The sequence below is a fragment of the Mus caroli genome, unplaced genomic scaffold (genome assembly GCF_978045245.1).
Source record: "Mus caroli unplaced genomic scaffold, Mus_caroli_1 scaffold_11, whole genome shotgun sequence".
NCBI classification, from domain to species: domain Eukaryota; kingdom Metazoa; phylum Chordata; class Mammalia; order Rodentia; family Muridae; genus Mus; species Mus caroli.
The window spans coordinates 28,284,163-28,305,237 of record NW_028227266.1 but is presented as its reverse complement, the minus strand read 5'-3'; the positions used below and the strand labels follow the sequence as shown (position 1 = coordinate 28,305,237).

The window sequence follows — 21,075 nt, the reverse complement described above, 5'->3', positions numbered from 1 at the left end:
AATCTTCCCTTCACAGCTCTAGTAGATGCAACTCAGTGTGAGCCAGCATGTCACTGAACTGTGTTTTGTTTTAAAACATGTGCCCTGTTGGTTAATGGCTTCAGGATTTAGAAGTTGGTATTTTTTTTTAGAACATGGAAATGATGATTGTAGACGTTGAAAAACCAGATGTTGAAATTGGAAACTTAGTAATGTCAGCTATAGAGTCTCTTTAACACAGAAATATAATTTTTTTAATGAATGGAAGCACCTTAATAGAAATAAGATATTGTGTACCCTTATGTCCCTGAATCTGTTACTGTCTTACTGAAGCACAGAGGCACTAGGCAAAGAAAAGCATTGGGTTCCTAGGTGTGAACTTATTAGATTTCCTACAGATGCCACACAGGTAATCACCTGTTGTTCTTTTTCCTCGGCTTAGCATTTCCAGGCTATGGTTAAAGCTTTAGAAAAAGAAGCAGCCAGTGAGAAGCAGCAGCTTGTGGAAACCCATCTGGCCCGAGTAGAAGCCATGCTGAATGACCGTCGGCGCATAGCTCTGGAAAATTACCTGGCTGCCCTGCAGTCTGACCCACCTCGGGTGAGTTGGGGTCAGAGCAGAACCACAGAGAAGTCATGTTCTTAGTGTTGCCTGCTTAAAGTGTAGATTGGAAGGCAGAGGCAGGAGAGTCTCAAGCCTGAGGCCAGCCTACTAAACAAACAGGAGTTGGGTAAATTAATTCATAGGAGAACTCTTGAGTTAAGTGGTCTCAAGCTTTTCCTAATGCTTAAATCACAGCTGCCTTGCTTTGAGGGTCCTAGGAAGTATTGGATAGGAAGCTGGTGCAATGACATGGGATAAAAGCAGCTCTTGAACAAACCTGCCAGCCAGAGTTCCAACTCCAGAACCCACATAAGGTGGGAGAGCACAGAATTCCCCAGACTCCTCCATGCATGCTGTGGGCTGTCCTCCCTGACTAATGTGAATCTTCTGGTCTTGCAGCCACATCGCATTCTTCAAGCTCTTCGTCGTTACGTCCGTGCTGAGAACAAAGATCGCCTGCATACCATTCGTCATTACCAACACGTGTTGGCTGTTGACCCAGAAAAGGCCGCCCAGATGAAATCCCAGGTAAACTAGACAGATTTCCAGCAGGCACAGAAATATGCTGCTGGCTATGCTTGATGTTAGAAGACACTTTGTACATGCGTTGGACGAGTCTTCCCAAATCAAATTTTTATGTCAGTTCATTTGATTCAGCTTATTGCCTGAATTAGTGTAATTCCCTTTAATAGGCAAATACATTGTGTAGGTCTTAAAAGTTGATCTTGGTTCACTGCTTGGGACACTTGCCCATTGTTCTTGAGTCCCAGGATTTGATCTCTAGAGCCACAAAACAAAACACTTTATTCCTGTTGTAGCCTTGGAAGTTTTTAGTCAGACAGACACTTCTTGCTGCCTGATCAATATCCCTTACTTAAAATAGTCAGGACTGGAAGTGTTTCTGATTGGTAACTTTTAAAAAATGTTTGCTGTGTACGTAATAAGATTCTTGGGGGTGGGTTGCGGAGGCCTCAGGATGGCTCGGACCATGGAACCTCTGGCAAGGAAGATCTTTAAAGGAGTTTTAGCAGCTGAGCTTGTGGGTGTTGCTGGAGCTTACTTTTTGTTTAAAAAGATGAACTCTAGCTAAGATTTCAGACAAACAATGAGCAAGAAATTTCCCTTCATTTTGGAAGTTTATTACAAATCCATAGAACAGTCTTCAATGTGTGGAGTTAGAGAGAAAGATCAGGAAAAATGGTTGACTAGCAAAAACTAAGGCCAGTCATCTCGCTCAGCTTCGCACTTGAACTGTTTGAAACCTTTGAGGGGAGACAGATGAGTCTGTGCCTGGACTCCACAGACGCTCCCTGACCGTAACTGCAGGCCTGCGGTTTCCCTCCCACTGTTTGCTGCTCCTCTACTGTATCGTTGAGGAATTTACAAGTGAAAATATAGGATTTATACTGGATTTTTCTTTTCTATTTTATGAAAGAATAGGAACTAGTGATTATAACATCAGGAATAATTACAAAGTCTTCATGTATGTGAGAGTACACCTTTAGCCAAGTCTAAATAAAATAGACTGACTCTTGAAGGAAAAAAAAAAAGATTCTTGGGGGCTGGATGGTTAGGAGCATTGGCTGCTCTCTCTCCTAGAAGACCTGGTTCTGATAGCCAGCTGCTTACAACCATTTGCAACTCCAGTTCCAGGGGATCTGATGCCCTCTACTGGCCTCTGGAGGCACCAGGAACAAATTGGTTACACAGGCATATATCTAGGCAGAGCACCCATACCTACAAAGTAAAATAAACAAATCTCATAAAATATTTCGCTTGAGTGTGACTCAGGTTTAAGCCTGAAATTGATTTATGTCTCGTATATATCTTGTAGTCTGAGATTTATGTCGTGTAATGTTTTTAGTACATCTGTGTTGTCCCTGCCACTCAGGCTCTGTAGCTGTAAGCGCTCTGTCATGATTGATTCCATCCTGTGGCTCCCATCCTGTCACAGGGCCCTAATGACTCCGAGGAGGTATAATGGTGTCTGCATGTGCACAGACTCTGGAAGCACACTGCAATTCCATTTGCATTTTTTGCCAAGGCACTCACACTTGTGCTTTCCCATCAGTATATTTGATTGGCAGAATGGCAAATAGAAAATTAAATTACTGTCATCTTTGCTTTTAAAGGTCAGAAGCACATCAGTCTACAGTAAAAGCATCTTTAATTTTTCTTCACTTTCAGCCCTTCACGTTAATGGCCTCGGTGCCACACGGTGCGCTGGCTCTGAGTGCCTTCTTTAGAAGGAGCTCGGCAAGTGCAGGCCTAGGCCTGAGTGGGTGACAGGGCTGTGAGCTGTTGAGCTGCTGCAGCAGAGCGCCCTGTATCTCTGGGTCACATCATTTTTCCTACTTTGGATACTTTTGTTCTTACATTCAGAAAAGTAGTGAGCTACCATGGATAAATCTGTCTTCAGTGCTTGCTTAAAAATGAGTTATTTGTGCCTTATCATTTTTTAAAGAACCATAATTTAAAAGGGAGTAAATTAGTCTTGATCTTAACCATAGTATTTTAGGTAGTTGCTTTACTAAACCAAGTCCATGAGCAGCCATGCCTTCCCACCATAGTTCAATGTCTGTCTACCTGCTCTAATCTTACTGTTGAAAGAAGTGACCGGCACATTCTCTCAGACTCAGCAAACGTTTACTAAGGAGTAGTACCTCCAAACACTTTAAACTCAGGGTTTTTAGTGACGTGACGATTGTCTTGTATAAAAGCTAAATCAACTGGCTAGTGAGTTTGTTTGTGTTTTGTTTTAAAAATTTAAATGTATTTATTTTATGTGAATGAGTATTCTGCCTGCATGTGTTCCTGGTGCCTGTGGAGGCCAGAAAAAGACTGTTAAAGGTTCCCTGCACCTAGAGTTATCGGCCAGTTGTGAACTCCCATGTGGGTGTTACACAGGTCCTCTACAAGAGCTGCAATTGCTCTGACCACTGAGGATCTCTCCAGCTCCTCAGGACCATATTTTGAAAATGAATGTTGCTTTAACTTGTAGCCCTCTCTGTAGACTAGAGACTGCATCACTCACGTGCTGTGCTGTCATGGGCTTTCCTGCTCTGCTGTCTTAAGTAGGAAAGAGAACCTTTGCGTCTCTGGAACTCTATGTGGGTGGCGTTTTTTTCTCCTGACCTCATAGTTTTCAGTGACAAGGCCTCTCCTGATATTGTGCTTCTAGGTGATGACACACCTCCATGTGATTGAAGAAAGAAGGAACCAAAGTCTTTCTCTTCTGTACAAAGTTCCTTATGTTGCTCAAGAAATTCAAGAGGAAATTGGTGGGTACTAATGTATCAAAGCCAGACAGACTGCTGAGGCTAAGGAGTGATGGCGGGCTAGGATGAAGTATGTAAGGAGTAGGCAAGGCTGGTGAGGAGAGCCTAGCATACTATGCTTTCAGAAAGCCTGGAATTGGCTAGAGGTTTACATGACAAGGCTGAGGAGTCTTCAAAGACAGATGTACTGGCTTGGAGCCACAGAGTCTTGAATGTCATTGACCTTCACTCTTATTAGCGGAAGCAACTCTAGGGTGTGAAATTGCAGGGGCCTGAGGAGTTTCCTGTTACCAGTTTACCCTGTAGTCATTATATATCATTCTATCTTCTGCTGTGTGCTGCAGGGTAAAACGGTTTACCTGTAGACAATAGCTGCTAGAATTCCTCTTAAAATAGTAGAGATAGATAGTGAAATAATTCAAAGGTGTGTAGTTATAGTTGTGTATAATGAGTCCTCTAGAGATGGACGATGTGTCCTATAAAGTCAGGCAGTAGGCAGGAGCTAGACATAGACAGGAGATGGGTTGCAGGCTGGAGGGCTCTTGCCAGGTCTTAGGTCTGGGTTAACAAGAATTGGCCTTTCTCAAAGTACTGGTCCTGTGCCTAGACCTACTTCTAAAATTCGCTTATCTGTTCCCTGTTGTGCTTTTGTTAGATGAGCTCCTTCAGGAACAGCGAGCAGATATGGACCAATTTACCTCCTCCATCTCAGAGAACCCTGTGGATGTCCGGGTGAGCTCTGAGGAGAGTGAGGAGATCCCGCCGTTCCACCCTATCCATCCCTTCCCATCCTTGTCTGAGAATGAAGGTATGTATGGTCCTCAGAGCCGTTCCTAGGAGCAGAGGAGAAGAGCATAAAGTTAGAAAATTGGAATACATTTCTTCAAACCTGATTGCATTGGGGAGATTGTGTTGTTGTGAGAGGCGGGGAAAGGGAAGGCATGGGTTCCCTAAGCACTTCCTGTGTGCAGGTGCTGTGCTGGATTCTATGAGGAAGTAACACACTGCAGTATCATTAGGAAGTCAGGAATCTCTCTCACGTTCCGTAGCAAGCCTTTTTGCTTGTGTGATGTCCCTTACATGGAGGGATGCCTTTGAGCTGAACAGAACCTTTATGTTGGGTATTTTATATCATTGTCTTTCCCTAATAGTCTTGGGAGGCAGATTAGGGGGAAAGGCTAAAGCAGTGCCCTGACATCTCTGAAGTGAGTTGGATGAGAAGTTGTATCCTTTGATTCATAGGCATGTTTTTCTTGGTGATTCTCGGTATCTAAAAGTGTCCCTGAAAATCATGAGTCTGTACCAAAAATAAACAAGCTGCTGAGACTTGTGCCCTAAGACTAGTTTGTATAATCAGATTCTATTTCCTGCTATTTCTGATGGTGAGGGTGGTAAGGATAAAAAAAATGGCCTATGGCTTTGCAGTCCTAACTCTGTGCCAGCTTTAGTTAAGCATAGTGCTTAGATGCCTTTAGTCCGCAGCACACTCTGTGGAGGTAGCGACACTGAGTATCCCATTTGGAACAGATGAAGTGTGTGACCAGAGTGTCACATAGCTTAGATTCTAAGTGCATTTGAATCCACGCTGACAGTTCAGTTCCCGTAGCTTCTGGAATAGTCACATGGCTGATTAGATACAGTAGCCTAGTGAAGGTACCAGACCAGTGGTAAGGTGTGCATGCAAGGTAGCTTTCAGACTCCAACAGAAACGCCTTTGGAACCAGTTAGCTCAGAGGCTCAGACTCTTCCTGTACTGAATACCTAAAAAGGGAGTACGTAAAGTGATGTCACCCCATTCCGACCTCCGTGAGGTTGTGGGGTGGCCATGCATGTACAGTCTCTGTCTGCTTTGTGTGGGATTGGAGCCATGCAGGGAAGCTGGCTCTCTCGGTCAGTGAACCACAATACTAACTTCATTTTCTACTGTTTCCTTTTTTAAAAAGAAGAAGAGTAGGTTGATGGGGTAAGCTAAATATTGTGGGGCTCTTCCAAACGTCTCTTAAATGGCGGGACCTGACTTCCCGCTTCTCTCTCCTCAGGAATACATGTAGCCATTTGCTATCTAGATCATGGCCAGTTTGCTTATGGGTATCTCAGGCATGGATTTTAGTGAAAATGCCTTTTGGTCACATTATAGAGAGGAACTTAGAAGGAAATCATTTTCTTTCTTAATCTCCTTTTGTGCTATTTTGTTTTTTATTGTTTTCCTTTCTGCTAGACACTCAGCCGGAGTTGTACCACCCAATGAAAAAAGGTTGGTTTGTCAAAGACGTTCCTTAAGACCTCCATTCCTTCTCACTTCCCCAGTGTGTTGGAAGTTTCATTTTATGTTTCATACCACCATCTGACTTTCCCCGCCTCATTTCTTCAGCCATGGCTGTGAGTGGAGCTAGAGCAGCCCTGCCTTCATGTTACTAACAAGTTCCCTGGCTTTCCTAGTCTAGTCGCCCAAGAAACAGATGCTTTCCTAAGTCTTCGTCTGGGTAAATGTCAGAAAAGGATGCTCGGCTTAACAAAATTGTTATTTGTAGCTAGTCTGTTTTTAAGACCATGCTTAACTTTTACAGTCAGGTAGACTGTAATTTCCCTTTCTCCTTTCTCCTTATTTTTACCAGTTGCCTTCCCCCTTTTGCTGTCTTACCTTCCGTCCATGCCACTCTCTCATGTTCCTGAGTGGTAGCATTCCTAAAACACAGGATGCTGTTGGTGAAAGAGATAGAAACAGATGACCTCAGGTGCAGTGAGTCTCCAGTCTTCAAACACACAGTGTGAAGAGCACTATATCAGCACACTGTCTTGTTTACCCATCAGATCTCCCTCTTGGGCAGGATTTTCGGTTCAGTTTTATAGATTAGGCAGTTGAAAAAGCCTGTGAGATTCCATGTGTTGCTTCCCAAATCTGCATGTTAAGAAGTTAGAGGATCAAGGTCTGGACCCAAGGCTGTCTTCACAGCCCATGTGGTTTCTGTTGCCCGAGTTGCTAATGCCAGCTACAGAATCTTCCAGATGATTACACACTCCCCTCTCTTGAGTCGTGGGTAGTAGTGGCTGTTCTTGGTGTATTTTATGAGTGTACTCTCTTGGCTGTACCAAGTGGGATTCCCTGGCTCAGAATTTGGTGTTCTAGTTTAGACCATATTTTATTCTTAGAACCAAAAAGTGTGACTTAACTCTTTTGACAATTCTTTGTATTCAACTGTGCCTCCTCTTCTTGGAAGTCACGGTGCTAATACTCATCTCAGTGGACACCTTAGGTACTTAGCTACACTGTCTTGAGCTTTCTTACTTTAAAAAGATGTGTTGGGCCGGGCATGGTGGCACACGCCTTTAATCCCAGCACTCGGGAGGCAGAGGCAGGCAGATTTCTGAGTTCGAGGCCAGCCTGGTCTACAGAGTGAGTTCCAGGACAGTCAGGGCTACACAGAGAAACCCTGTCTCGAAAAACCAATAAATAAATAAATAAAATAAAATAAAAAAATAAAAAAAAGATGTGTTGGGACACATTTCTGTGCATTATGAAACCAAAGTAAGTTTAGTCAGAAACACAGTATTGGGATAGCCTGGACCAAAGCAAGTCCTTAGATGATTTGGTTCAGTATTTCTTTGTGTTCTGAGAGTCTTGCTCTTATGACTTTTAAAACTCTGAGAAGAGCATGAGGTGGGAAGAGCTCAGAATTAGAATTTAGTAGTCTTGATTATGAGCATCCATGCTAAGTAAGCCAGTACCCTTCGAAATTCCTCTTTCTTGAATCGTAGGCAGGCAGTGTGGTTTCCTTTGAGACACAAATAACTGGTATCAGGTTATGCTTTTCTTTTGAAGTAAATGCTTTAGAACAAAATGCATCCCTTTGGCTCCAGTGTACTGAGTTAGTAAATTAACCAGGCTGCAAGCTCAGCAGCCTCATGGCTATTATTAATCACTCCTGTTGGACTGGGTTAAGAAAACAAGTCCAGTTGTGAAGTAAAAAACTTCTCTATGGCTGGGTTTTATATCATTGCCTGCCTTTGGCATCTCCAGGACAGCAGTGGTGAATGTAAACTTAGGTTGGAATCCACTCACTTGCAGGCAGTTACCTTAGCATGTCAAGTTGACTGCCAAGTCTCTTTATAAAGGATTCAAATCATAGATACATATAAACTAAATATATTCTTATAATGAGAAACTTGTGATAGCCAGGACTCACATGCTTGAAGCTAAAAATAAAAGGGATTTTTCTTTCTGCATCTGTGCTGAGTCCAGACATGGTGCGTATTTGGATGCTGTTATCTATGTGCCACACATGAGTGATGTTGGCTCAAGCCATTTCTGACCTTGGAAAAAGGAAAGGTGCTGGTCTTGCTCCCTTCACCTTAGTTAAAATTCTCCATGTAGATAAACTGCTTTTTCCTGTTCACCTGGGCTTACCTACAATTTGAGATGTAACTCTAGGATCAGGTTTGAGGAATCAGACATCCAGTGGAGATAAAAGGAGATAGATGATTATAAACGTATGTTAACTGCTACAGCCTAGAAATGTCTCCCTCGAGAACCCGAAGCTTGAAGGGCAAATAGGAGGACTTAAGGGTAGGAGGTGGCAGGGGTTTGAAGCAGAAACAATTTCTTTTGGAGTAAACTGTTATGCTCAAAGCACACATGCATCTATTCAGTAGGCTCTAGGTACCAAGGAATTATGTGGTTGCATAGCAGGTGCTGTTAGAGTCATAGGTAAGGGCTGGAGCATGCTTTATATTCTGGGACACCCTCAGGCCCAGCTTCTCTGCAAAGCTTGCATTCCATTTCTTCAGGTGGGAGACCAGGAAGTACTTTGTCTTCCTTCATTATATGCATCAGTCTTTTGAAAATGCTTGTACCATTCATCCTTGCAAAGCCCAGCGCATCCTCAAACATGCCAATGCAGTGACTGTTTCCAGAGTCATGGGGGTCTTTGATAAGAAGCTCTCTGGCCCTCAGGCAGGGATTTGCTGCTTCTGAGAGATTGCCCTGAGGTGGGCTGCCGAGAAACTCAACTGTAAACATTTTCTACACAGGCTCTGGAATGGCAGAACAAGATGGGGGACTGATTGGTGCAGAAGAAAAAGTGATTAACAGTAAGAATAAAATGGATGAAAATATGGTGAGCCACTTGTCTTTTGCATAGCATGCTTCCTTCTGTACAGTGGAGCAAAAGGCATGGTAGTTAGTACATCCAGGCCAGTGAGTGCCCTTCCTGCACGAGTAGACAGTGAGGGAGCAACCACGCCCACTTATTGCAGATGAGGGAACCCGGGAAGCTGCTTTTTTTTCATTAGTATATGGTAGAAAAATCATACCTGTAACGAAAAGTATGTATCCGAGGCTATTTTCATTTCAGGTAAGTTAAGTATTTATTAGGTGGAGAATTGAGTAAAATTGAGTTTTCTTACACCTCCTTTTTTTTTCCTTGTGTTTCTCTCCATTTAGATTGTTTAATTACCCTCAGCTGAACTAGATTTTGTTTTTTAGTTGCGTGTGTGTGTGTGTGTGTGTGTGTGTGTGTGGGTGGGTGGTGTCCCGTGTGTGTGTGTGTAGGTGGTGTCGTGTGTGTGTGTGTGTGTGTGTGTGTGTAGGTGGTGTCCCGTGTGTGTGTGTGTAGGTGGTGTCCCGTGTGTGTGTGTGTGTGTAGGTGGTGTCCCATGTGTGTGTGTGTGTGTGTGTGTGTGTGTGTGTGTGTATAGGTGGTGTCCCATGTGTGTGTGTGTGTAGGTGGTGTCCCGTGTGTGTGTGTGTGTGTGTGTAGGTGGTGTCCCGTGTGTGTGTGTGTAGGTGGTGTCCCATGTGTGTGTGTGTGTGTGTGTGTGTGTAGGTGGTGTCGTGTGTGTGTGTGTGTGTGTGTAGGTGGTGTCGTGTGTGTGTGTGTGTGTGTGTGTGTGTGTGTGTATAGGTGGTGTCCCATGTGTGTGTGTGTGTAGGTGGTGTCCCGTGTGTGTGTGTGTGTGTGTGTGTGTGTGTAGGTGTCCCATACATGCTGTGGTACGCACAGATCAGAGGATGAGGAGTTCTTCTCTCCTTTCCACGTAGATCCCAAGGATCAAACTGAGATTGTCAGGTTTGCTGGCAGGCACTTGACCTGCTGAGTGCTTGCTGGGCCTGAGTTTATGTTTAAATGTTTGTTAGTTGTCTGTTCTGAGCTTTGTCACCACCACAGTTCCTTCAAGGAAAGTTCAGGTAAAGAGCCTCACAGGACTAGAGGGGCCACCATACAGCACGTCTTCCCTACACTTACCCCTCCCTCTGGGGGTTTGCTGAGTGGATCTGGATCAGTGCGATGGAAGAAAACAGCTTCCCAACACCCCATAGCATTGTAAAGGAGTGACATTTATGTTCATTTCCCTCCAGCTCACTGAGTAAATGCGGGTGTTTGTGACTTTCAGGTCATTGACGAGACTCTGGATGTTAAGGAAATGATTTTCAATGCCGAGAGAGTTGGGGGCCTTGAGGAAGAGCCGGTATGTGTTTACTCCAGAATGGAAGGGCTGTCTTCATGTCTTTTGCTTCTCAGTCCTCTTAGTTGAAGTGGAAATGAAAGCTCCGTGGTATTTTCAGTTACTAAGGGGCTCTTGTCCTGGTTTCCCATATTTCTGAGTAAGAATGCAAAAAATGAAAATGTCCATCCATGTAGATTAGAAAAAGTGGGCAACCTCCCTGATATGGTGACAGAGCATGATCTTTGTGTTGCTCTGAGTTTTTGAAACCACCTGAGAGGCCCATGGTCCTCTCTCGATGTCCAGGGAGTCACCGGACTTTGTTCCCTGTGTGCTTTGTTGTTTTAGGAATCGGTGGGACCTTTAAGGGAGGACTTCAGTTTGAGCAGCAATGCCCTTATTGGCTTGCTGGTTATCGCAGTGGCCATTGCTACGGTCATCGTTATCAGCCTAGTGATGCTGAGGAAGAGGCAGTACGGCACCATCAGCCATGGGATTGTGGAGGTAAGGACTGGGCTGCCTTCTCCCTTTGATCCAAGCTGATGAGGGCTTGCTCTGCACTGTCAACCGGGGGTGAGTGGTTAGGGCTGGAACTGTATGTAATTCAAAGATCTGGACTAAGTGCTGGGCATGTTGCTGCTGTCTTTGGTATTAATCATTGGGTTATTAGGACACATTTTGAAGATGAGCCATTGCTGAGGTGATGTTGCTCTTGTTTCAAGAGACTATCACCCACATTCAGAGAGCCACTTGTCACTGTGGTTTCCAAAAAGCTGGTCCTTTAAAAGTTCAGGAAGGGCTGGAGAGATGGCTCAGTGGTTAAGAGCACTGACTGCTCTTCCAGAGGTCCTGAATTCAATTCCCAGCAACCACGTAGTGGCTCACAAACATCTGTAATAGGATCCAATGCCCTCTTCTGTTATGTCTGAAGACAGCTACATTTATGTGTAAAAAAAAAAAATAAATAGATCTTAAAAACAAAAAAAATAAATAAAGTTCAGTAAATGTGTCAGTCACAGTGTGCTTCGGTTTCACAGCAACTTGAAAAAGGGAACAGTACTGCCACCTTGTGGTAAAAAAAAACCCATGACAAAAACAGGGATCCCAAGGACCAAACTGAAATTTGTAAGTTTGTCTCAATGGGACCAAGCTTTCAGAGAGAAGCCTTGCCTCTCTGACCTCCTCCCTCCCTTCCTTCCTATGTCCTTGACACCAGCTCCTGTTTGATCTGTCCAGATAAAAAGAATGCTGGGCTGCTTTGAGTCCACGGGATTGGACAGTGAATAGCCTGATGTCCTGATGCTCAGCAGGCCTCTTCAGTATCCCACAGTGACCTGCAGTCTTTGTTCCTACAGGTTGACCCAATGCTCACCCCAGAAGAGCGTCACCTGAACAAGATGCAGAACCATGGTTATGAAAACCCAACCTACAAATACCTGGAGCAGATGCAGATTTAAGGACAGCGTGTGTGACACCCTGGCTGAGGCTGCTGCAGGTGGGCTGGAAGAGGCTCAGCGTTTGTGCTTGACTGCTGACCACCAGTGGTGCCAGAAGGCCTCATCCTACATCCTGCTCTCCTGGATTGTTAAGACTATAAAGTACTACTGTAGGATTGCAATTTCCATTCTTTTAAATGGGTTAAAAAGATGTTAATATAACAATATATGATATATAAACCTTAAGTGAAATGAAAGAAAAAGATCTATTGCAGATATCTGATGGATGTAGTTTTCTTTTTTTAAATTAGAAATGCCACTTCTATTGTATTGTCTCACACATGCTCTATATAAATGGGAAATGTTGATTTTTTGATGATAGACTATATACCCAGGCTGTTCCCGTTATGTAAGTCAGTTCTTCAGGCTCGTTTGCTGTGCTGGTTTTACAATTATTTGTTTTCAGTGTATAAAGGCAGTATTTCCCTTTTCAGGTTGCTGAGAAATGTAAGAGGAGCTGAAGTACATTGTATGCAGTTACCGACTGCTTTAGGCATAGTCTCCGTGGAAGCCGTGTGTGTCCAGTGCTGGGTGTTTGGGTGCTTCTGTACCATCCGGCCCCAAGCAGGGCTAAGGCACCTCCAGCTAGCCAGATGCAAACATAGATTCACTGTGCTTTCCTTCAAATCCAGTTCTTCCACAGCAACTAGCCCATAGTCAGTCTGTGTTCTTCCACAGTTGTTTACGGTAGCCTTTTCCTATCCACTTCCCTTACCAAGTGTATCCAAGCGTGCACCCACCTCCTCATTGGATGTCTCCCTCCCATGCACTGACCCTCTGCCTGCCTTTGTACCTCACTCACCTCCACCGCTCTCCAGCCCCTTTGATGGCCACTCAGAGAATACCATAGTAAACATGGCTGAGGACCCAGGAGAGTTCACGGGAGGCTTCATCATATGAAAGGACAATGTTCTGGGTTGTACATGAAATTGGATCTGTAGACACTGTGGAAACCTTTGAAAGTTTTTGTTTCCTTCATATGAACCTGTAATGCTGTGTAGCTGGAGTTCATGCTCACAGCCTTTAGCGCTTTGTTGCTTGTTTTGTTTTAATCTGAAGGTTCTGGTAACCTGTTTTTGTTTGTTTGTTTGTTTATTTGGTTTGGTTTGGTTTTTGTACTTTTCTGTGACTTACCTGCCCTTCCTTACCCCCCTTGGCCCTAGCCATGCCTCGTCCCACTATGCACAGATTGAAACTTCACCTACAAACTTCTTAGTATGATCTGTGGAGAATGTACAGAACTTAACTACATCAATAAACACTTTAACGTCCCTGAGCACCTTGTGTTCCTTTCCATGGCTTTGATCTGCGATGATGGAGCTTTCTAGGCCTGCTTTTGGGGATGAAGGGTGTCTAGTGAAGAGTTACTGGCTGTAAGTTGAATCAAGAGCTCCGTTTTCATTCCAAAAAAAAAGGAGAAAGTGGCTGGTGTGCTGGATGTTGGATAATCTCAGCCCTGTGGGGAAGGGGTGGCTCACACAGAGGACTGATGAGGTGACGGCCACTATTGACCGTGTAGCAAGACCCTATTTTACGCGCAAAGAAAGATGAAGGAAAGCCTGCCTGTAGCATTTTGCAAAATTTAAGTCAAGACTTCTTCCCACTGTTGAGAATAATGTCAGTAGAGCTTATGGCTGAATTTTCAGGAAGCTGTCCATAGCAGCTGCGGCATCTGAGCTTAAGTGACTTGCCACTAGAAGTCCCTGTGCTCAGTGACTTGGGCTTTTAGCTGCTTCCAGGGCTTTGTGCCTGAGCACTGTTATCACTCAGTCTTAAATACTATGCTACGAGAGTTGATACATGTTATGAAACATGCAGTTATTGGGGTCATATCGTATGAGTTTCTAAGCCAGTAAGCATGGGGTGGGGGCACACTGCCAGCAGTCTGATTCCTCTGATAACAGTCAACACTGCCCAGCTGCTTCTATGATGTCCCCTCAGGTTACTGCCCAAGAGAGTCAACAATGAGAGACCTTTATATTTGAAGTGGCTTTAAAGAGGTATCACTGGACCCTCTATTGCTGTCTGGGAAGCTACTTTGCCATTCATTATCTAATTCAAAATACAGCTTTGTTTATTTGTCTATTGTCTGTTCACGGATTCTCAAATATTTTGTGGCTTGGCCATCTTTGCAAGCCAACCCTGGTCCAATTCTATCCAACTGGTCAGCTCTCAGAACTTGTCACCAGCACTCTGTTGACAGTGGTGTTCTGGGTGTTGAGAGCTTGTGAGAGGACCGTGCATAACCCCCAGTGGATTAGCACAGCTACAGTATAGAGGTTGAATCAGAACACAAGAATTACTGCAGCCAGGCCTGTGTCTCTCTCACCCTGTACGGATTTGCTTTTGCACTCAGCAAGGCGTTGACTCTTTTAATTGACTTTGCCTTAAACTGTAGAGGTAGTTGTGTTTATGGTAGCCATATAGTGATTACATTTTGTAAGGAAACACCCACAGAAATGTAAAGCGGGAACTGCCCTTTGACCTCACCCAAGCAGTACGGCTCCCTCATGGGCACAGAACGAAACTTACTCATCTCCTGGTTTCTGCTTGGATGACTAAGCTGTGACCTCTGGGGAATGTGGCCCTACCCACCTTGCAGTGAACCTCAGGTGCTGGCTGCTATTGAGTGTGAAGGGCCTATCTGCCTGTTGGCTCTCAGTTGCAAATCCAAGCCCAGTGGCTGAGATCTGTGCCTGACCCAGCTATGTGGATGACCTGCTGTGGTTTCCGTTGCTGTGACAATCCATACTCTTATTTTTGAAGACATGGGTTAGAGTGCAGTAAGTCTCTGAGATTTCAGAGGATCCAGGGAGCATATCCATAGAAACATACTGTCAGATTCTTAGGAGAGGTCAAGGACAAGGGCGGAGCGAAAGGAAGTAAAGGGTCATCTTGATTGTGGCTGAAACATGACCCCAGCATCACCTGCACCTCATGACACAGCCAGAGTCTGGTTCTGACAAAAACGAATATTTCCCTTTATAAAATGAAGAGGCCGATGTCTCTTGCCATTTTGCCTAAGAAATAGGCATGTCTTTCTGTCCTTTGTGGTCTTGGTCACAGACGTCATTAGTCAGTTCTTCTGTCGAGCAGTCCAGAGATTAGGCGTAAATTACATTTCCCCAAAACCTTTGAAATAGATTAAAGAGGACTTGGGAAGTCTGTAGATTTCTGGCCAATAAAATCCAGATCTGGGTAACAATTTGAAAGTCAAATATTGGCTCACAGTGGTGCACTCCTACAGGAGTGCCAGCACTGGGGAGGCTGGGGCATGACAACTGCTGAAGGCCAGCCTGGTTTTTATAGTTCAGAACCAACTTGGACTACATAGGAGACCCTGTCTCAGGATGTGTGTGTATTTGTGTATATATTTATGAATGTGGATGAATGGGTGTGTGCACATACACATGGAAACTCGCAATTGATGTCAAATGTCTTCCTCAGTTTTTTTCTCCACCTTAAAAACTCTGTGTGTGGGGGACTGGAGAGATGGCTCAGTGGTTAAGAGCACCGACTGCTCTTCCGAAGATCCTGAGTTCAAATCCCAGCAACCACATGGTGGCTCACAACCATCTGTAGTGAGATCTGACGCCCTCTTCGGGTGCATCTGAAGACAGCTACAGTGTACTTAGATATAATAAATAAATCTTAAAAAACTGTGTGTGTGTGTGTGTGTGCGTGCATGTGCGCGCGCGCGCGCGCGCGCGCGCGTGTGCTGTATTTGTATACCTCTGCAGAGGACATCAGACACCCAGGGGCTGGAGTTACAGGGTTTGTATGCTGTCCATCATGGATGCTAGGAACTGAATCCCGGTCTCTTGGAAGCAAGTACTCTAAATAACTGCTCCAGCCCAGTCCACTTAGTCCCTCACTAAGTCTGGCTACCCCCTTCGGCTAAGCAGATCAGCAGGCCTGGGAACCCTTTACCTCCCAGGGCTGCGCTTTGCCCAGCCTTTGGCCCTGTGTGAGTCCTGGAAACTGACATCAGATGCCCGTGCTCATACAACAAGCACACTGACAACCATTTTCCCAGCCTCCAACTGAGCAGAGCTGTGCCTAACCTCAATGGCATTTTCTAGGAGGCAGCACCACGTGCATATTTACAGTTATGTTTAAATTATGTATGTACCAAATCCAAGATGGAAACCTGGGAGACAGGAAAAAGATGGAAAAAATTTTCCCAAATAATTTATTATATAAGGGGGAGATAAAGCCTTTAGGGTCCAGATATTGCTACTGTGTGTGTGTGTGTGTGTGTGTGTGTGTGTGTGTGTGTGTAGAACTACATAGATGAGGCTAGCCTCAAGCCCGCAGCCATCCGCCTCCCCAATGCTGAGATTATTACAGGCATAGTCCTGGCACCACGGATTGCTTATGCTCCTTCTCCTTGTGTGACGTAGTGTGTTCCTGAAATGCGCATGCTCTCCCTGTCTCTGCGCATTCTTGATTCGGGTCTCCTTGCTTTATATCTAGAGCCTACTTTTTCTCCTAGGATGTGACCTTGTTTCTGTGGTCCTGTAGGTGAGTACTGGTTAGCTGTCTTGTAAGATATTCCACTGTTAAAACATCACAGTGTGTGTGTGTGTTGTTTGTCTTATAGCCTCCCTGGGGGTTATATAATTTTTTTTACTTTAATTTCTTTTTTTTTTTTAAGATTTATTTATTTATTTATTTATTTATTTATTATATGTAAGTACACTGTAGCTGTCTTCAGACACTCCAGAAGAGGGAGTCAGATTTCATTATGGATGGTTGTGAGCCACCATGCGGTTGCTGGGATTTGAACTCAGGACCTTCAGAAGAATAGTCAGTGCTCTTACCCGCTGAGCCATCTCTCCCGCCCCTTTAATTTCTTTATTTGGGATCAAACCCAAGACACACTGTCTTAGTTAGGATTTTACTGCTGTGAACAGACACCATGACCAAGGCAACTCTTTTAAGGACAACATTTAATTGGAGCTGGCTTACAGGTTCAGAGGTTCAGTCCATTATCATCAAGGTGGGAGCATGGCAGCATCCAGGCAGGCACGGAGCTGAGAGTTCAACAGCTTCATCTGAAGGCTTCTGCCTGAATACTGACTTCCAGGCCGCTAGGACAAGGGTATTAAAGCCCATGCCCACAGTGACACACCTACTCCAACAAAGCTACACTTCCTAATATTGCCACTCCTTGGGCCAAGCATATAGAAACCATTACACACACTAAGCAAGGGCTGCTCTCTGACCTAGAGTTTTATCATAGACCACCCCTCCCCCAAAAGAAAACCTCATTGTCCACATAATGTGGACCTCAGATTTGTTATACAGCCAAGAGAGATCCTTAGATGTTTAACTCTGTCCCCCTTGCTGCCACTTCCCAAGTGCTAGAATTGTAGGCATGTGCCACCACTCCTGGTTCATATACCTTTAAAGTCGACCTTGAAGCTTCATGCTTGACTGGTGGACTCTGTCAAGTTTGGATCCCAAACGTTTCCCTTAAGGCCTGTTTGTCAGGGTTGACCTCCAGCATGTGATACTGTTGAGACCTAGTATGAGGAAGTTAGGCCCTAGGGGAAGTGCCTTTGGGAGATACACTTGGGCCTTAGCCCCTTCCCTTCTCACGCTGCTTAGTGGTCTCTAGGAGGTGAGCAGATCTCTGCTGCATGCTCTTCAGTGTGATGAGCTGTCTCACCACAAGGCCAAGTGACTGGACTGAAAGTACCAACAAAAAAAGTTCTTCCTCCTTATAAGCTGTTCACTTGGTGTTTTGTCACAATGGTACCAGGCTGACTAACGCACTCCCTTACTATTTTTTAACTTGTATTTTGATACCTTGAAGTGGAGCAGTTGGAAAGACTGGTCCTAAGGTCAGTGTGTTGCAACACTGTACTTAATGATCATCAAAGCTAAAAGAACATTCTAGATAATGGTAGTAGCCCCACGGGTAGCATGTGTCAGAACTTAGATCAGACACATACACATCTTACTGTGCCCGGGATTCTGCAGTGCACTAGTCACTTCTCTGTTGCTGTTATAAAGCACCCAGACACAAAACCACTGCGAGGAGAAAGGCTTTGTTCTGGTTCACGGTTCCTGAGGTGATGAAAGCCAGTCAGGAAGTCGAGAGTGGACAGAGATAGTCAGGTTATGAAAACCTCGACGTTCAGCCACTCGTGGGTCCATGCCTTTAATTCTGGCACTTGGGAAGCAGAGGCAGATGTATCTCTGGTAATTCAAGGCCAGACCCAGCTACATAGTGACACTCTATCAAAAATAAATCCCTGAGGGTTAATCCTAATGACATACTTCCTCCAGCATTGCTCTCTCCTGAAGTTCCTATAACGTCTCTACCCAGCACCAAGAGCCGGGAGCCAAGTCTTCCAGCCCGTGAGCTCGTGGGAGCACTTCGTATTTAAACTGCAGCACCCGATAAAGCTGTCTTCTTATTTTTGAAGGCAGAGCAGTGCTGGTGATAGAACAGGCTTGGAGGAGTGTCGGATTAGCATGCATGATACCCTGGGGTCCCTGACAGCACCACACAAGTAAGGCCCTAGCCTGTATTCCCAGCTCTGAGAAGGCAGGAAAATCAGAAGTTTAATCCTTAGCTATGTAGGGGGCTTGAGGGCAGCCTGGGCTAGAAGCCCTTTCTATAAATAAATAAATAAATAAATCAAACAAATAAATCAAACAAATAAATAAGTAACAAAGATAAACTAGAAAAATGGCTTAGTGTTTAAGATCACAAACTGCTCATGCAAAGTATCCGTGTTCAATTCCCAATACCTTTTTTTGAACAGCTGACAACTGCTTCTAATTCCAGTCTAGGGGACTCAGCATTTCTAGCCTCTGTAGGCGCCCAAGGCTTGAGATTTCAGGCCATCCCCAGTGTCCTCTCTGCCTCCTGTTTGCAGATAAGAAGTGAGCTCTCAGCTGCTGCCGTGCTTTTAGAGATCTAATGTCGTGGCCTCGGGCCTCTGAAAGCACAAGCCCGATGAAATGCCTTCTTTTCTAAGTTGCCGAGGTCATGGTGGTTTGTCACAGCAATAAGTAAGCTGAGTGCCTGGAAACTCAACAACCTTAAACACTGTTATCACGAAGTGACTCTGTAAAGTGTTTTCTTGGTGAAGTCTAATCTCCTTTAAAAATATAGTGAAGCTTTCAGGAATCAGGTCTCTGTGAGTTGAGGGCTAGCCTGGTCTACATAGTGAGGTCCAGGCCAGCCATGGCTACTAGTAAGAACCTCTTTCCCTCTCCCTCTTCCCCTCCCCCTCCTTGTGTAATAACAGTAGAGCTTCTACACTTGTTTCTGTGTTTTTGAACTTATCTGTATAGCCCAGGCTAGCCGGGTCTTGGGTTCCACCAAGAGCTGTGTGCCTCTGCTCCTGAGTGCTGGGATTAAAGGTGTGGCCACCACACCCAGGAGTATTTAATTGTTAAGCCTTATTAGTGACATTCGAATCATTAGTTATATGCACTTTTAGGTAGACCTCCGGTGCCTGCCTGAAACCACAGGTAGATAGTACTAACTCCTTTTGAAAATGCTTCCTCTACACCATACCTGTTGCTGTTGTCTGCATTCTTATATCTCGCCAAGGCCATGTGTCCCCAGCTTGGCAGTACTTGGAGGTAATGAATTTTTTTTTTTTAAGATTTATTTATTGATTATATGTAAGTACACTGTAGCTGTCTTCAGACACTCCAGAAGAGGGAATCAGATCTCATTACGGATGGTTGTGAGCCACCATGTGGTTGCTGGGATTTGAACTCCGGACCTTTGGAAGAGCAGTCGGGTGCTCTTACCCACTGAGCCATCTCACCAGCCCGGTAATGGAATCTTTAAGAGGCATCAGTCTAGTGGGAAGACCTTAGGTCCCTAGGGGTACCCCTGTAGGAGATCATGGGCTTTGGCTTACTCATGTTTCTCTCCCTGGCTTATCAGGGGTAAGCATTTTGGCCCCATCTTACACTACCTTTTTTCCTTGTAAGTTGCAATTCAGGTATTTATTACAGTGCTAGAAAGATGGCCAACATATTTATAATTAATTAAGCACAATGTATTAACTGCACGCAGTAGGAGATTAAAAGAACGGAACTGTTGCAGCTGTAATGATCTCTCATTTCTGTGCTCCCCATTTCTTTTGAGACAATGTGACACAGTACAGTGCCTATGTGGTGAGATGGAGTGAGGTCAGTCTGAGACACAGTGGCTAAGGGTTGCTTTAACACAAGCCCTGAGAGACAGTGACAAGTGCTTTGATAATTACAATAGCTACTAAGTAACTTAATGGGAAAGTGGTACACACAGCATTGATACTGTGAGTCACGGGCTGGGAATGTAGCTAGGTTGGTAGAGGGCCTACCTGGTGTGTAGGAAGCCCTGGATTCAATTCCCAGTGCCACATGAACCAGCTGTGGTGATGTGCACCTGTAACTCCAGCCCCTGAATGGTATCGAGAGGAGAAGCTGGTCACTTCAGCTGTATAACAGATTTGAGGCTAGTATGGGCTATCTGAAACCCTATATAAATAAATAAAATTTTAAAACAAGTAAAGGGCCGGGCAGTGGTGGCGCACACCTTTAATCCCAGCACTTGGGAGGCAGAGGCAGGCGGATTTCTGGGTTCGAGGCCAGCCTGGTCTACAGAGTGAGTTCCAGGACAGCCAGGGCTACACAGAGAAAACAAAAACAAACAAACAAACAAACAAAACACAAGTAAAGGGATTCATATCCTAGGTGGGATGGAGTAGAATAATTTGAAATTTCATTAGGCTACTCAAAATGATGCGCAATTTAAAATTAATTTTTTTTGTTTGTACACTTTTTCACTTTGTATTTTCAGACCAAAGTTGACCAAGGATAACTGAAACATCTGAAGGTGAAACTGGGGATGAGGTGGGGCTACTGTCAAGATAGCTCGGGGGTGGGCTGGAGAGCTGGCTCAGTGGTTAAGAGCAATGACCAGAGCCATCTCCAGAGGTCCTGAGTTGAATTCCCAGCAACCACATGGTGGCTCACAACCATAGGATCCGATGCCCTATTCTGGTGTGTCTGAAGACAGCTACAGTGTACTCATATAAATAATAAATAAATAAAACTTTAAAAATATTCGGGGCTGCAGAGATGGCTCAGTGACTAAGAGCACTGGTTGCTCTTCCAGAGGACCTGGGTTCAGTTCTTAGCACCATCATGGTAACTTAGAACTGTGGCTTCAGTCCCAGGGTATCCAACATGCCCTTCTGGCCTCTGCAGGGCTCCAGACATGTGTGTATGATGCACAGACATACACAGACAAAAC

At 44.7% G+C, this 21,075-nt stretch overlaps 1 protein-coding gene and 1 pseudogene across 4 annotated transcripts in view; both read left to right on the top strand.

Moving 5' to 3' along the window:
- Aplp2 (amyloid beta precursor like protein 2) overlaps positions 1 to 13,074 on the top strand; it is a 59,882-nt gene extending 46,808 nt beyond the window's left edge. For 2 of the 4 annotated variants that reach the window (XM_021172341.3, XM_021172339.3), the window contains 9 exons: positions 422 to 580; positions 983 to 1,111; positions 3,765 to 3,864; positions 4,517 to 4,669; positions 6,080 to 6,115; positions 8,890 to 8,975; positions 10,252 to 10,326; positions 10,651 to 10,806; positions 11,658 to 13,074. In XM_021172341.3, coding sequence (XP_021028000.1) covers positions 422 to 580; positions 983 to 1,111; positions 3,765 to 3,864; positions 4,517 to 4,669; positions 6,080 to 6,115; positions 8,890 to 8,975; positions 10,252 to 10,326; positions 10,651 to 10,806; positions 11,658 to 11,759 — 996 coding nt within the window. In that variant the 3' untranslated portion in view covers positions 11,760 to 13,074. The remainder of the gene's footprint in view (positions 1 to 421; positions 581 to 982; positions 1,112 to 3,764; positions 3,865 to 4,516; positions 4,670 to 6,079; positions 6,116 to 8,889; positions 8,976 to 10,251; positions 10,327 to 10,650; positions 10,807 to 11,657) is intronic. The other 2 variants (XM_021172342.3, XM_021172340.3) reach the window with 1 other exon arrangement.
- LOC115031904 (protein CEBPZOS pseudogene) lies at positions 1,237 to 3,736 on the top strand (annotated as a pseudogene).
- Positions 13,075 to 21,075: the final 8,001 nt, after the last annotated feature.